Source organism: Strongylocentrotus purpuratus, unplaced genomic scaffold (assembly GCF_000002235.5).
Source record: "Strongylocentrotus purpuratus isolate Spur 01 unplaced genomic scaffold, Spur_5.0 spur5_scaffold_11, whole genome shotgun sequence".
NCBI lineage: Eukaryota > Metazoa > Echinodermata > Echinoidea > Camarodonta > Strongylocentrotidae > Strongylocentrotus > Strongylocentrotus purpuratus.
The window spans coordinates 22,566,184-22,584,260 of NW_022145596.1; the positions used below are offsets into that span (position 1 = coordinate 22,566,184).

The following is an 18,077-nucleotide window of genomic DNA, read 5'->3' on the forward strand; positions in this document are numbered from 1 at the left end:
CTCCCTCTCTGTCTCTCTGTCTCTCTCCTCTCTTCCCTGCTCTCCTATTAAAGTGGTCGAAAAATGCTTCCACGGAGAAACACAACTTAAATATTGTGCGTGTTTTGAATCAACCTGGTAAACAACATTCTTTTCATATTTTCTATTTCTCACTACCTTCCTGTAACTCTTTTCTTTTCTTTTCTTTTCTTTTCTTTTCCTGCTCCCACTCCCCCCCCCCCCCCTCTCTCCCTCTCTGTCTCTCTGTCTCTCTCCTCTCTTCCCTGCTCTCCTATTAAAGTGGTCGAAAAATGCTTCCACGGAGAAACACAACTTAAATATTGTGCGTGTTTTGAATCAACCTGGTAAACAACATTATGAAAGATGTAAAACAAAATGCATTTTACTTACCATATTAACTTCTGAAATGCTGTTTATTGATACTATCTCGATGTCTATACCTATGTCAATGGCTGGACCTGTCGAAATGAAGAACGAAAAAAGAAGACAATTTGAAAAGCTGTAGAGCCTATAAGCACATTGGTATTTAAATTTTTTTTTTTATCTCCCCTCCTTGAGAAATTTGACAATGCATCATCAAAGACCAGTCAGTATGAACAAGATTCTCACAACATGTTGCTCGCTCGCTTCGCTCAACCGCTATCATACCATCATGGAATTTATTGTCATGATCGTATGCTACCAACTAAGATGGCATATGCATTAAGGATGACATCAAAATAAGAAATTGAATTGAATTCATGATTATTTAGTATGTACATGTATCAGGATAGGGAATGAACAGTCTGTATTAACTACAAAGCCTGTGTTTGGACCGCCTGTAAGTTCAATGAACCACAAGGATTATTTATCCCTCTCTCTCTCTCTCTCTCTCTCCCTCTCTCTCTCTCTCTCTCTCTCTCTCTCTCTCTCTCAAACACACATACATATACACACACTCACATACTCACACACTCCCCTCGCTTATTCGAATCTATACAATTACAATTCGTAGATGCGTTCATATAACACATGTACTCATTAGTCGATGCGCTATCTATTTCTGTAACCCCATTAATCTACCGATTCTTTTCCAGACGTCCCCAGCTTACTGGACAGGGATCTAAAGCTTTCAGACAAAACTAATTTAGAACTACATCGGGGCTCAAACAGGCATTATACACCCTACCAAATGGAAATCTGTCAAGCAATTGGCGATTTGACATTTTGTTCCATTATTCGACACGGGTATTGATGGAAATTCATACCGGGTAACGAAGAGCGATCGATGGGAAAGTGCTTTTTAGGGGTGATGCGTTGACCGGGGAAAAATGTAGTCCCTTATTATGATACAATGTTAGTTAGGTTCGAATGCTTGCCACATACTTTTATTATATAGCCTATTTCCATATCTAGCACATTCGGACACGAAATTAAGCACGCTCTGTTACTTTACTTGCCTATTTCAAACGGAATAACGAAAGAGGTAATATAGAATTACCGACCTACAAAGCATGATTTAACAAACTTTAGGAGAGGGTTTTGCACAGAAATGAAATGGGTTTTGAGATGCAGCATAACCATAAACATTGTACATGAAAATAAAAAGATGCACATAAAACATAAAATAGACTGAGAGACTACTTTGGGGATTAATTTTGAGGGATCGACTGCAAGACAGTACTGTTGTTGCAAAGTGTGTAGAATTCTTTCTAGGCAAAATGTCTCGATCTATACTAGTAAAAAGGTGGCACGAGGCCTATCCTTTCTCGCCGTAGGCTTTGGAGGCATTTCAAATAATTTATTAAAACCGCATATTCTTTTAAAGGAGAAGTCCACCATTAAGTTAGTTTTTGACAGAAGCATACTAAATGAGAGGAAAGGGACAGTGAAGGTTTAAGCAAAATCCGATTTTTTAAATTTTTTTTAAACAAAGTTATAATTTTGTTGGAAGTTGTCATCAGTGAAACGTGAATTGGCAACAATGTGGCGTACCTGGTGAGGTCCTCTCCAATTTTCTCCGTACAGAACATTTCACAAACTTTCATTTTCTTAGTTATTGATGACGGAGTAGACTTGTTCCGTACAGGGGTTTTTATGAAACAATTGAATTTTTAAAAGGGTAAATTTAAAGTTATAAATGCTTTATAGTACATAGCAAATGGGAAGGGACTTCGCAAGATACGTCACAGAGTTGCCAACACGTGTTTGATTGATCGCAGCTTCAAAAATTAGTCAAGTTTTGTCAGATATTTCTTCAAACTTTTGCTGACCTGTTCCTCTCATTATTTTGTCTGCTTCCATTAAAACCAACTCAATATCAGGGTGGACTTCCCCTTTTAAGATGGCGATGTATAGGTATGCCCCCCCCCCCCCCACAGTCTACGAAATAGTGCATAACCATATACCTCGGTGAGTAAGGGAGTCTAGACACACGCTCTCATTCAGGTAGATTAAAGCTTAGGTGACGGTGACAAATATCTCTAGGCCTTCTATACCAGTGTCTCATCTGGGTAACAGTTCAGTCACACCGGTAGACCGACTCAACACCGATCCCAAACGGTGCAATTCTTGGCGATTAGGTTTGGTACCATTTTTGTTCGGTATGTGATCGGTTTGGTGTTGGTCTCGTCCGTGTGACTGAGGTATTCGGGTACCCCAACAAAATTGACTTGGGGCTCTCTTGACGCCTGTGTTATTTCCGTTCCATTAAGACGTGCTCAATGGAATTAAGAAGGAGAGAGAGAGAGAGAGAGAGAGGGAGAGAGAGAGAGGAAGAGAGAGAGAGAGAGAGAGAGAGGAAGAGAGAGAGAGAGAGAGAGAGAGAGAAAGGGGAAAGGGGGATTGAGGGGGAGAGAGAGAGAGGGGGAGAAAGAGGGAGAAAGAGAGGACGAGAGAGAGATAGGTAGAGAGAGAAAGAGCAAGGGAGAGAGAGAGAGAGAGAGAGAGATAGAGAGAGAGAGAGAGAGCAAGAGAGAGAGAGAGAGAGAGAGAGAGAGAGAGAGAGGGCACAGGTCGAAAATGCAATCAATGTTATATAAATCTATGGCAAATTCTTTAATAAACCAAAGATGTCCATGCAAAAAGCGGGACTTTATGGCACATTATAAGTACTAAATGAGGTATATGTCGATAGATCTCTCCTTAACATCATAAGAAAAAGACAACTTTAGTCAGTTGGGCATATTATGAAAAGAGAAGTCACAGAAAACATGATACTGACAGGAACAATTGAGGGGGGCAGCGCATTATAATACATGGATAAGTTCTTTTGGTTGACTGGTAAGAGAAGCAACATCACATTACAAAGAACCAGAAATAGAAGGAGATGGAAAGCCTTAATCGCCAATGTCTGGAACAGACAAGGCACCAATCAAGCAGGCAAGATTTAATCACCAAACAAGGGGGAAAAGAGCTTCAGGTGTTCGTTTAATTATCTTATTTAACTCACTGTCTTAATAACACCTTGAGATACTATTAGTATTACAACAATATTTGATACCCTCGTGTGTGCCCAGCATGAAATTGTCATGTACTTATTAAGAAATGACAGAATCTTTACATGTGGTCTCAGCACTTAGCACTGTCGTTGGATAGAAGGTTGACTCTAAGTGTGACCGTGACAATGAAAAACCCAGTTTTTAGAACCAATCGCAGCGTATAGGTGTGACTTTGCATCAGCCTCGTATTCGAGAAATAACGCCAAAAATAAAATGTCTTTGAAGTGGGGAAATTTAAAAAGGAATGTTTTGATTTTACTTGATGAACAGTAAAAAGTTATGCACACCCAAAGGGCCTCCTACTGTATAGAATTTTTCATTCTCATCTGGTCAAACCCAACACATACAATAAATGGAAATGAATTAAAATGATTTTGGACAACTAACGTGTCAGATGAAGGTGATAATTCTAAAACACTTTTGTAGTAACACTCCAGATACGTGTATTTTCAGGCATTCATCAAATACAAAATACACTTAGCCTCAATTGGATTACTTCAGTTTCTGACAGGATAAAAGAATCCCACTTGTTATAAGTGAAGGAACATGAACATAGCGATGTCAACATTATCACTAGACATAGAACATTGACCCCCCCCCCCCACACACACATAGTCTCGAAGAGCCCCAATTGTAATAATGTAATTTCTTGAAAAGATCTATACATGTACTTTGATTGTCTGGTTTAGTGTGAGAGCGAGAGAGGAGCTCTTACGTGTTCGTTGCTCTTTTGCGACATAAATGTCAATCACCTGTTCAAACTGATGGAACCCGCTATGTGCACGATATCATAGTGGTTGTCAAACAGTTATGCAGTAGTATACCGTGTCAACACGGAAACCTTGCCCCCCCCCCACCCCCCGCCCTTATCCTTGATTGCAATGGAGCGAGGTATGAATCTACATGTAGTGGCGTATCCATTCAGCGAAGGGCGTACTCGGTGGATACCCCCTACACTTCCCCCTCCTAAAACCTCTATTAGCATGGTAAGAGAGACGAGAGAGACGGGGGGGGGGGCGGGAAAGAGAAAAGAAGATCATACATGTAGGACCCCTTCCAGATCCCTCAGCTTTTCGTTTTTCGTGAAAATTCGTATCTCCCCTCCTATCCTGATAACCCCCCCCCCCCCGTAATGCCTGAGCCATCGCTATGCCCCTGCTTCTTTTGAATACAATTCTAACCTCATAGGTATACTGTTCGCCAAGTCGAAACTTTAATTTGAAACAAAAAGTGACCTCCATCGATAGTGGACGTAAATGCTATGGAAAATCCATGAATGTAACTTTAATTTGCCATTAGTTGAATTTTTAACCACCAAAAGATAGAATACTCAAGCCTTGATCGACAGGAACGCTGTTCAGATGAAAGGGTTGATTAAACTATCTTTTCAAGGCGAATACGTCTGTATTCGTTACGCGGGACGGTGTCCAGCTTTTAACCCTATTTCAAAGATACATTAACGACAATGCGAGAGCTTTGTTGATGTCAATAAGATTCGCACGCTTTCAAAACTGTAACGTATTTGCTTTTAGGAAACAATTAAACATACTTAGTCAATTGTGAACTGGTGGATGTATAAACATCTACCTTTTATTTGTCAATGACGCATAATCTAGAGAGGAAAAAAATCAGTTCTCTTGATTCAATGGACATCATGATGTGTCTTTATTCAATTTGGATTTTACATGTGTATTATGTGTTATCTTTGCATTTGTAATTTCTTTGTTATGAAAGGCCATGATTTTTGTTCAACAATTGTAGATTTTTGTTCAAGCAATTTATTATCGAAGGTCGAGTCCTTTACTCTTTTTCAAAGAAAGCAAATCATATTACATTCAGCATAATCTGCCTCCTTTTAAAGGTCTCGGATTGTAAATATTTCATTAAAGGTAGGGGAAAAGTTTAATTCCCCTGTTATTAATGTTACAAATTATAACTAAAGTCTCCATGGCCGCTCGCGCTCAAGGACGTCTTTCTATTGAAATAATGAATAATGCCCCCACGTGCAAACATTTACTGTGTCAAGGTCAAGTTGGTAGCTCACGCGCGATTACTTGTTTCATTGTTTTTATCGATGCAACTGTAGAAATCAATCATGGCCTAGCAGAATGATTGTTTTAGCAGTTCCAATTGGGTTTTTCTGGCAAGTCCTTTGGGGATATTACAATTTAGGTTTTAATCCACGGAAGACTGCTTAATTTCGTGGCGCCTAAGTGGATGCAAATAAAAGGTAGGTTACATTAGAACTTAAATGTAGGGCGAAATGTCTGCAGTCGTCCCTCGGTAATACATCTCATTTCAAGTTGCTTTGGGGGTAAACATTACCCAGTGGTATGTATTGTTTATACCCCAGACAAAAAAAAATGAAAGTCTTTTGAAATATTATGAATTTGTAGAGGCGTATGTAGAGGCGTATTAAGCATGTCAAAAGCAGAAAGTGTGCATGTATATCCCAGTTGGGGAGCAGAGAACAAAAAGTAGAACTTTAAATATCAAGGCTGAACCGCGCCCTCGTACACTACATATTAATGTTTGTGGCTTTCCGGCTAGTTTTTGAGAATGTATAGCCTCGAGAGAGATACCTGTACGCATGTTTATATTCAATTAAAATGTTTCAATGTTCGTTTTCTTTCCTCTTCAGTTTTGCAACTGCATAGCCTAAAGTCACACGCATGTCTTTATACCACTTTTTCTCAGTATGATTGCAATTGTACTCTGTTATAATTGCCCCTACTTTAAAGAAAATAACACGTATTTCGTAAAAGATATCGATATTTAATTGTGAGTGTTTCATAAGCTTTCATCCACCTATACGAAGAGTCACAGGAGTGCGGCGGAATAAGCCCCCACTGTGCTTTCTCTAGCAGCAGCTAACAGGTTGTCAAACTGACGCGGCCATTTCAGTGTGAAAACAGTAACGTGGAAAGTATTAGTGGAGACCTCGGATGCTCCAATAACTACTTATTGGGGGTTGGGTGGAGCATGCCAAAATCCGTTATGGCACTAACGTGTGTTCGGCAGCCCATAAATGTTTAGCCCCAGTCTTGTTTTATTTTTTGTTTGTTTGATCGGTTGTTGTTCTTGTTTTTTTTAAATTTTATTCATGGATATGGCCTTACATTAAATGAATATGACGACAAAGTTTGTAAAGAGATAAACTATTATGATAATTATTATGATGATTATCTATCATACCGTCCTTGTTTTCACGAAGTGACGGTAGTGAGGAAAATCGTAACGCAAAGTGAATGCAATTTTTTTTCACTACCGTCACTTCGTAAAAACAGCGACGATACAATGAGAGTCGTTAAGGTCAGATTATTTAATAATAACTCGTCATGTTTGGAGAAAAAGAAAAAATGGAAGAAATTTCAGAATAACATTTATTTTATTTTTAAAAAGTTTTTAGTTTTATGTTCTTACGCCAATTCTTAGTAATAGTAGCCTTTACTTTTAAAGCATATTTTGTTACGTGGATTGGCGAGATACAATGACGCAAATAATTTGATCCCCTCGAAATTTGATATGATCGAAAAACCATCCACAAGAATTAGTGTGCATGTGTGATAATTGCAGAACAATTCCAAATCAATTTTGGAAAAAGACATAAAAGATACAAAATAATTGCACAGAAAATTGACGAAAATAAGCACGCGTTATTAATATCGCAGACGCTCTAACTCATCAAAATATAATCATGTTCGGTGAGGGAGACTTTTTTCTCCGTCTCGGGTTACCTCTGATACCACAGAAATAGAAGTAAAAGTGGTGCATGCATTGCAAGAGAGTAGCAATTGACAGACACGCCCCGATTTCCGGTCTACTTTTGGAGATCGAATTACAGAGGGATAGACGCACTGCTAAAAACAAGCGACGAGGCTTGGAATAGCATAGTGTCTGGATTTCGTATCTGCACTTAAAAAGGGGGTAAAACTTTGGTGCCTATATGATATCAATGCATCGGTTAATAACACTATGTTCGATGTTACTTTTTAGTTCATAGTTTTTCCTAATGTCAGAAATGTCACTGTTTATAAAGTCATGCATGTACCAGAACTACATGTATATACAACACTTTTTTTTCCATTCATTCGATGTAATCCATGCCCTTTGCAAGACATCATCTACTTATCAGGCGTATACCTTGGTGGATATTTGTATAGTGTTACAATTCAGTCTAGAGAACATGCCAATCGGAAAAGAATAATGAATTGAATTGAAGACATTTTTTTTCCCTTTTTCAAGATCGGTACAATCTAACAGTGGTCCAAATAATTCAAAAAATAGAAGGAGGCTAAAACCAGGAAAGCAAGGCTTGTTGGGAACTCCCCTGGTACATACATGAGACAAGTTACCATAAGAACATCGTTGCATGGATACGTTTCTTGCATCTTAAATATGGAATCGATTGGATCACAGAAAATAGGAAGACAAGAACTGTAAAGTAATGAACGCATTCGAGGATTAGTTAATTTGTATAACATGTTACGTACATGTAGCTTGTGTATATCGTTCCAAGCCTTCTATACTAAGAAGTGTCTACGATGTAGATTAAAATCGAAGTTTTATCCCATTTTATCTACGTAATCAATATAATTGAATCACCAAATGTAGGTTGGAGTCGAGCTAACGGTTTTCGATGTCGATATGCCCTTTTGTGTATAGAGTTTCAATTTCGTATCAATATATTAATCTTGATGACATACATTAGTTTGTACAAGAAAATAGTTTGCGGAAATGGAGATTAAATAGTATAAAAATAACATTTGACAAAAGCCAATGTAAAGCACATTGCAGCATTCCCAAATGATATCCCCTTAGGCCTACGTAAACTTTTCCAAAGGGTTTAGGATTATGTCGAGGTGCTTCGGTCACATCTATTATATTTTGTTGGTCGATATGTATATCTGTTTGTTAAATTTGTTATAAATTTTGTTTTTAAGGTCTTAGAAAGATGTATATATAATATATATATATATATATATATATATATATATATATATATATATATATATGCTGGATAACGTTAATACTTACATTATGAACTAGGAATCTAAAGTCTCTTTTAGTAATGTTCAAAATATTTTGAGAAAAATTGTTCCTTGTGTCTGGCAAATGGAGAACACTATCTCAAACCATAGTGAACCCTATCTGGTAAGACAAATTTTTAGATATTAAAGAAAATGTTATAAAGTTGATATTAAACAAATAAATATGTTTTCCTTGTGCAATTTAACTGTCATGACCAAACCCAACTTTTGTACTACCATCATTCAAATTCGGATCTATTGATTTATAGTGTAAACATAAAAAGGACGAGTACAGTAATTGTTAAAGGTACTATTTCCCTTTTGCAGCCAACCTCAAATTCTGTAGAACTTTGTAGAAATTATGAATATGTCATGTATGTCCTATCTGTGAAATTTAAACGTTAGCAGTGTCCTCATATTCAAATTATGCAAGGAAACCCGTTTACTTGCTAGACTTCACTGTCAGACACTATTGAGTGACTGAGTGCCTTTTTTCTTCTTTGGTAATAACATACATGAAAAGAGTTGTAAAGGGTACATAAGCGTTTGTCTACATCAATAACCCACTTCTTGTGATGGCCAAGATTAAACTGATTGAATCTTTGCGCAGCATAAAACGTATGACCATTCGGTACAATTGTCTGAAACTTAAGACTATTACTTTTGGGCTCTATTGCCCTAAAGTCGATTTGACAACTAATAGTCGTTATTTTCCCACTTGAAGACATTTTCAAGCTCCACCTTTTTTTAGGGAAGTTCTAAATTAGTATTATCTTTCAAATGCAGTTGGAATTTAACTTTTTCATTTTTTGACCTGCAAATGGGACATAGTACCTTTAAGGTATGAGTGAGCTAAAAATTAAAAAAAATATATATATATAATTTTCGATATTTAATTCAAGAAATAGAAGGTAAGTAGACCTTTATGTTCTATTCGCATTGTTGAAAACTAGTTTCTATTTGAGAGACCCAATTCCAAATTGAAAAGTTTAATATTTGATGTGAAGCTAACGCTCTCACGCGCTATGGAGTGCATAATTGAAATAAGTCGCATTTTATACGCTCTGGGTATGTATTGACTCCATATTCAATTTGAATAAATATCAATCGTTCGAGCAATGAATGAGAATGAAACATTATTGCAATTAAAGAATAAAAGAACAAATTAACAGCAATGCAATGTATTTCATTGATGAATAGAACCACTTAACTCCGCTATTTCTTCAATGATAGGAATAGCTAATTGAAATAAGAAATGTAAGTGCCACAAAGTATTTTCCTAAAATATCAAGACAAATTTACACGTTGATGGAAAACGAACACAAACGGGGAATATTCATAAGTTGTTTGGGTTTAATTCATTTTACCTGACTACCAAGAATGCAATTGTATGTTTGTATTAAAGTAAGCGACCAAGGGACGCGTGACCACTGCTCTGCCACTGAGCCATCGCACCTCCCCCACCGTAGCCTTTAACAGTCTTAATGTTAATTATGTTTTAAAAAGTATCATTAATTATGTGATATAAGTATAATTCATGTGTTTTTCTTTGTAAGCAATACAATCATGTGTTTTTTATGTAAGTATTGTTCAACTAATAAATTAATGATGGGGGAGGGGGGGGTTTAAATATACATGTATATACAATGACGTGGTGGTATTAGAAACTTCTCAATACTAGACTCAAGAATAGTAACGAGACTTGTGATAACACAATATATCGTATCGTATAGCCAATGAAATTAAGAATCGAAATGGAGGACAAAACTGGGCGGGAGGGGGGGGGGGGGGAATGATGATAATAAGGAGTGAACAAAAACAGAAACATTGGAGAGGTATCTATAGCCTGATTCCATACGATCTTCTTTCAAAGAACCTATGATCTTTACAAAAAAGTTTCAGGTGTCTGCATACTATTACGCACTTGACATGAAATGGAACGTATTTTCTTCTTCTAAAAGGGCAATTACAAGTAGTGCGACCTGTCTTCGATGACCCCACCATGATGCACACTTCACGATCAATGATACATATACATAGACACAACCTTGGGAGACCCATTAAGCGTTTATGATCCAAATCGATTGGCCTCTTAGATCATTAAATAAAATAATAAGGATCCCACATTATATTGGATAATAATTAGTCATAACAGTCACGTGTCAAAGTCCCGCCCATCATTGATTAGTAATTTTCTTGCAAGACTGAACGATGTCGTGTCGTCAGATCTGTCCTATGTAATGTCTTAAAGATAAAGTTGAGTCAGTCTGGTCATGCAATTGCATTGTGAAAGAAACGTTGTGGAATCGATCAGAAAAGTTGATCATCTAGCATATAAGTATTGGTGTGTACGGCAAGGTTCTGGAATCATCAAAATGATAAGAAATTTGGCCTAGTCTTTGTAAATTAACTGTACACAGAAATATGTATATGGGACTACACAAACATGTGGCATAAAAATCGGGCCTCATTTTTAAGCTGTTATTTGTCATATTTATAATATGAAGGCATTTGAAGAGCCATGCTTTTCAGGAAACGTTATCTGATGTTCTTCCACACTTGCATAATAACAATGATAACGCTCACAATCTATTTTTCACTCTCCCCAGAACTCAACCTTCTCTTTAAACAGAACGGTGAGTTCTGTTAAAGCCGACAAATAATTTATGAGATTTCTTATTCTTTGTATAGTGGTTTGGAAGAAAGACATGACAGAAATGTCCCCTGAAAAGAATTGCTCTTAAGATGTCCTTCAAGATATGATAAGAAGCAGCTGAAGTGTTTGTACCACATAATCATTTAAAATATGGGTGTAGTCCCATATACACATTTGTGTGTGGTATGCAAGTACTCTTCATCAGGACGGGGTCAACTACTATTGATTAGATGATTACAAAACCTTACAGTTTACTATCAGCCTTTCTAAATTGCTTTCAGACAGTTTTTTTTTTACAATCTCATTCCATGACTAAATTTAATGCAGACGAGTGGAAATCTACCTTTTAAGACACATACTATTTAGTGGTCACGTCACTTCTTATTTTAGTAGAATGCACTTCGGTTAAAAGCGGAATCCACTCCACATTAATTGGAATAACCTTCTACCAACCTTAGAATTTTAGAACATAGTAGGCAAGCTATTCTTGCATGCCTAACATTTGTGTAACATGCATGTTCTTATTTGTTCTTTTCTGCTGTTCTTGTGGTCGCTTTTCCTTTCGTTTTCCTCTTCCCATTCTCTCATATTTCATGCAAATGTTTATATTACATGCTCATTATACATGTGTGTGTGTTTATGTGCTGTGCAAATGTGTTTTTATATCGCTTCACAGCCTCGGGATCGAACAGTTATTTCATCTTAAAGTCATGTCGATGCAAAATCCGTTATGAATTACACATTTATCAACTATGTGTACTTGGGACACGCCGTAGCAAGAATTTCGAAGGAAAGTATTGCTCCATGTAATAAATTCAGAAATAAAAAGCAGCGCCCTCTTCACTCGCATTTTATCTTTTGAATGCCTTGAATATATACCAAATAAAAAATTGTATCTGCACAAAATCTGCAATATCATGTTAGGTTGGTACTAAAATGATGTTTCACATGCTTTAAGGGTAAATGCATTGTCAAATCGTATACCAAATCGAAGAGGATAATTAAAGTATCAAGACAAAATAGTATATACTGTATACATGTAGGAAAAGAAGTCATGGAAGTAAATAGAAGTATAGTATTAGTAGTATTAGTAGGAGTAGTAGTGGTAGTAGTAGTAGTAGTAACAATCATAGTAATAGTAGTAGTAGTAGTAGTAGTAGTAGTAGTAGTAGTAGTAGTAGTAGTAGTAGTAGTAAAAGCCTCGGGCAATAGCTCGATTTTAACCTTCCCCTTGAGCGTATAAAAACAACTATGTCTCTCAAAGCAGTCATTAACGCTATAATAGTAGTACACATAATAGAAATAGTAATAGTAGTAGTAGTAGTAGTAGTAGTAGTGGTAGTGGTGGTGGTAGTAGTAGTAGTAGTAGTAGTAGTAGTAGTAGTAGTAGTAGTAGGCCTAGTAGTAATAGCAGTCGCCGTTATTATAAATCCAAGTACTTCTATGATCGATATATGTTAAAGCAGCAGTTTCCAAAGCTGCATGGTCGAAATGATTTCATTCCATTCGATACCATCATGATTATTACCATGTGTATAATCACCATCCATTCTAAAATGCATCACACCGTTTTGTATTATCCCATAAACAAAATTATATTCCATTTTAAATAGAAATGAACATAGATTGATGTCCCTTGACTCATATCATTTACATAAATCCTCACATTTGAGGAAATGTCTGGCTCAACCATTTAGAGTGTCATGGGAATGATAACGATCCATGAGAGGTTGTAGTCACATCGTTTTCGCTGTTTTAGGAACGAAAATTGCTGTTAAATCAATTAACTTGCAAACAACCAGCATCAGCAAGTATATTCTAAATTAAATATCCGTTATTTGTGTTGTTGTGAGTTCTACTTGTTTTACCCTAGTGATTTGATCATGTCAACGCGCACAGTATGTACCCTCACGTGTTTCGTTATGAGTCTAGCAGATAGTGTATTCTGAATAGCTGAGAAACTTATGATAACATAGTTAAAATAAAAAGACAATTAGATTAGAGAATAGAGAACCGTTAAATGTGCAAATCCATAATTTGAGCATTACCGTGTTTACAAAACTCACATTGGACTCCAGGCACGCGAAGTCTCGCGTTACAAAATGTATGATTGTTTGTTCAAGAGATATTAACTTGGGATATTCCATTACGTTGGTATTTTTAGCGAAACACAAGCCTCTATAAAATATGAACCCTCTTATCATATCAAGGACATGATGTCGTAAAGAGTAATCATAATCACCAACCATTCTTCAAATTGGCAACATTGTATTATGTAATACGTATGTATTCTACTTTTGGTATAGCTGAATTCATTAATCCAAGTTCAAGATATTTATCTGAACTAAAAATACATGAAAGGACATGAATATCAAGCTAACCATAAAATGCTATAAAATAATACAGTTTTGCAAGTGCATTAGTAAATATGCACTGCACGCAGGTTAAGTCACAGTAGGATAATGAACAAGACGCGTCGAGTTCATTGTCAATGTCATTGTGACTTAACCAGGTGCAGTGCATATCACAAATGCTTGAGCTAAATTCATATATTATTTGTTTTATAAGATGGGTCAACAATACGAGTATAAAGTCGAGAAATTGACAGTTGCTATCACCAAAATGCACTTCCCGTGCACATGGTGAAATTTTATGCACGCACACGTGATCTATTTCGTCGCTTCTTATTGGCTACATTCTTGAACCCATGTTACAATAGACGTTATGGCATAACAAGAAAATAACAAACAAAAAAATAAATAACTTTCGAGACATCTAATTCAATTCAGCAATAGTATTGGACATCTACAGTAGATGTTTACACATTAAGGGAAATATTACCTAATTGCTTTTCTGTTCATATATCTAGTGTTGTTTGATTGTTGATGTTTGTTTGTTTGTTTGTTTGTTGGTGTTGATGTTGTTGAGCTATGAACAAAATCACAAAATAATGTAACCTTATTCTTATTGCAAATGAGAAAGCAGTTAAACACAATAGCAACAATAGTAACAATATTAATTATAGTAATAACAACAATATTAATTGTAGTAATATTAATGATATTGAAAATAATTTTACAAATAATAATAACAGTAATGATAATAATTATGATAATTATGATAATAATGATACTACTAATAAAGATACAATGACAATGATACAAAAACAACAAAACTGACGATAAAAATAGTGAAACTATGGACAAAGATTGAGCTACAAATTTATTATGTAAGCATCGTGGAAACATGTAGAATATCTTGATGGCAACGCCATACTCGTTATAGGTCGATTTATTACCATACATGTTGATGTTTTTACTGCCACAATGTTTTATGTATGTACCATAGTGGTGTATCACAGTAACTATCCTTTTAATGGGTGTGTTTCTTTTTTTATCATACTGTATTTGTATTACTAACAATGTAATGATAATGATGATTCTATTGCTCTGTGACGTAAATAGTAATCATGTTTAATAATTATGTTTAGAAAAATATATATAATTGCCATTCGTTGTGACATTACGTGTATATTACAATGCCCTCTACAGATGCATAATATGCTATTTCTTATAATTGAAATTGTTTTCATATTATGCGTGGAAAACGTGATCCACTTTAAGACCCCTTTAACTACGATAGATATTAATCAACAAACAACAGCAATAAAATCTAAGATGAATCTGCTGTGGGAAAAACAAGTAGCTCTGTCTTAAACTTGATAAAAGGAATAAAAATCACATAATATTAAACGAATAGACGGGGCCCCTACTTCCCACTCAACGCATTTCTTCAAACGCATCTTCGCATAGGCCCACACAGTATCCGTATTGTAATTACATGTTTGTGTAGCAACATAACGATACAGAGGTACATGTATACAGGTAACAGTATACAACATACAGAGGGTAACAGTCATGTGGGTTGTGTCGGGGTTATTTTGGGGTTACCGGTAAATGATGGTTGGCGTGGCTTACGTGGAAGTTAAAACAACAGACACAAAGAAAGAAAACAAACCTTAGCATTGCTAGACATTGTGCTTTAAGGAAAAGCAAAGCACCTGCACGACACGACTTGCATTATTTATGCCTCAAGACTCAGACAGAGGGCCGGGGAGCTTTCATTAGAAATTCTCCAGGAGACAAAACGCCTCGCTAACACCATCCCTCTACCCCTACTTGTCTTACATGGTAAACATTGGTTAGATCAATACTGGCAGATCCTGCCATGTTAGTCCTACCTCCAAATCTGGGCCGCAATCTGATATCATAGTCTTCCAGCATGTCCTTAATGGCGGCTGTTATGTTCGCTATTCGCCGACTATTGTCCATTTTCCGCGCCTCGAGTTCTCTGTGCATTAGGAGGTTGAAAACAAACAAGCATGGGTTATATTTTCCCTATTTACAGTCAATTTGAAAGACACATGTTACTACTTATGCACCGAACGTGCAGAATATGACATCTTCTCAATTCATTTGTACAATTATAAACGTTATTTGTGTGCGTTTACTCTTTAAGTCGACCTTATATACCATGTATATCGACGGGGGAGCAGCCCGTCGCTCATGAGATCTTACCCCGATGTAAACATACTGCAGCAAAAAGTAGAAATCAGTCAATCATATCCTTACCTACATTGCACTAATCCCGAGCCCATTCGAAGCGTAAGAAACAAAAGCAACGGCGATATCAGAACCAAAAGCAGGGTCATATTTATCCGGATGATAATCACAAGCAAATATCCAATGTCGGCCTCTTTATGTTGCGAAGATTTGTATCCACACTGCACCTGTACGTTCCCAATCTCCGAGCGCCATCAAGAAAAAAAAAATGATAAAAGACGTTGAGTACGTATATGTCGCGGGGAAGGGACGGCGATGAGTTGATGGGCCACCGGCGTATTCGCGATGCGGCATTCATAACACAGTGCTAAACTTACGTTACTTACGACACTACTCGATAAAACCTATTGCTGCCAGGCGACATCGGACTGTCTCTAATACGCATGCGCTCATCGTAGCCTGCACAAATTCGCATTCCCGCTCTTGACAGCCGGCGAAGAGCCCACAAGCTGCATATCCTTTCCCTCTCTCTCTCTCTCTCTCTCTTCCTCTCTTTCTCTCCCGTTCTCTCTCCTCTTTATCCTTTTCCCCTAACACCGACTCAAAATAAAGGATATAATTTTGTAACAGGGGAGCTGCAATGGCCTTGCAGTGATGCTTGGTGTAACATTATTCTTGTTCATTATAGCTGTATTTTTTGCTGTTGGAGGCATGTCTTAATTTCCGTTATAGAATTGCGACGCAGATGCTTCGTCAAATGATGGTAAATTAAAGAAAAACAAGTCATGTACCGTCTTTTGGGGATACACCCACGTGGTGTGATGGTACGGATCGGCAGGGCAGAAATAAACCAATGGATTCTGACCGACTTGAGAGAGGGGGTAATAGAGTATTTGCAAGAATGTTGGAAGTTATTTGGCGCTTGACTTGACATGAAGTTTTTGTTTGCGTTTAAAAAGAGGATGGGAAGCGTGAAAATTAAAAAGATATATTCATGTAATTGCATAATCCACTCTTGTACATGAAGACCTAGAGAGAAACTTAAGACACTTGCCTACAAACAACCTTCGAATTAAAACAAAATCAAAATAAGAGAGGAAATAAGAAAGATTCGAGGAATACAATGGGAAGTAGCCCCCCCCCCTCCCCCCCCCCCTCCTCTCTCGACTATTGTCTTTCAATAGGAGGGAGGGAGGGGATAAATATATATGTTTCGATGCCCCGCTCCTTCACATTTCGTCAACCTACCGAGGCCGTCCCTACCTCCAATGCTTGGATCATTGGGGCTATGCTTTGTCACCAAAATACCACCACCCACCCTCCCCCACCCCTCCTCCTCCTAAGCAAGATTATAATGATATATACTAGCTATGAAAAATGTTACAGAGATCAATATCAAGATCGAGATTGATACCAATATTTCAATTAGTATGAAACATTTTCATCATAGGCCACGTAAAAAAGAGGGAAGCATGTGTTCGAAAAGTGAAAATGCGGTCAGAAACAATGTCAACAGCACTCAACGCTTGTCAGTAGACCATATTTCGCTGAGAGGAGTATTACTCTTCTAGATGCATGCTTAAATTCATGTGAGTTGTATTCTTAAGAAGCTGATACAATTAAGAACGATTTGTTTGAAGTAACACAATATTATATATTTTGTTTCCATTCAAATATCGAAACGTAGATTCCCTTTAACTACGAGCAATTGTTGTTATCTTCAAAGTATATATTTTTCCACAAATGAGTAGCATTACAACAAAAGGAGGGGAAGGGTTGTGTTACCATGCCACTGCATTCATTATTTGCCAACAAAACACATTCTAGTAGTTCAGAAATCGTCAATTATTATTATAATAGAGTTCCAATATAATTATAATCGGGGTGAAAGATGATTAAATAACTGTCACTTCCGCACAATGCATCATACATCATGGATGTCGTTTTTTATAGCGATAATCACGTGCTTATGAACTATAACGATGAAAATACTTAACATGACAAAAGGGGGTGGCAAGTAAATGAAGAATGGATGATCTCAATAGCCAGACACATGTAATAAATTGTCACACCTTTATAACCATTTAATCATGACAGACATTTAATCATGATAATCATACCTTATACGTGGAACTAAAGTGAATTGTATATTATATCACATTGTATTCGATGATAATAGTAGCAACGATTGATCACTAGTTACTGTCAAACATGCATAAACAGCGTCACTTCCACTAATAGATATCATGAATTATGGGTGACTAAAAGGGGATCAGGAGACTAAAATATTCGATGTATTCGATGTATGAAAGTACTTATTTGAAAACAAAATTGCATTTACGCTAAATAA

General features: G+C 36.7%; 1 protein-coding gene across 1 annotated transcript in view; it reads right to left on the reverse strand.

Moving 5' to 3' along the window:
* Positions 1 to 16,110, reverse strand: part of LOC105447122 (gamma-aminobutyric acid receptor subunit beta-2-like) — a 66,842-nt gene extending 50,732 nt beyond the window's left edge. The window contains exons 1-3 of the mRNA XM_030980912.1: positions 15,797 to 16,110; positions 15,406 to 15,515; positions 391 to 458 (exon numbers count right to left, since the gene is read on the reverse strand). Coding sequence (XP_030836772.1) covers positions 391 to 458; positions 15,406 to 15,515; positions 15,797 to 15,876 — 258 coding nt within the window. The 5' untranslated portion in view covers positions 15,877 to 16,110. The remainder of the gene's footprint in view (positions 1 to 390; positions 459 to 15,405; positions 15,516 to 15,796) is intronic.
* Between the last annotated feature and the right edge of the window lie 1,967 nt (positions 16,111 to 18,077).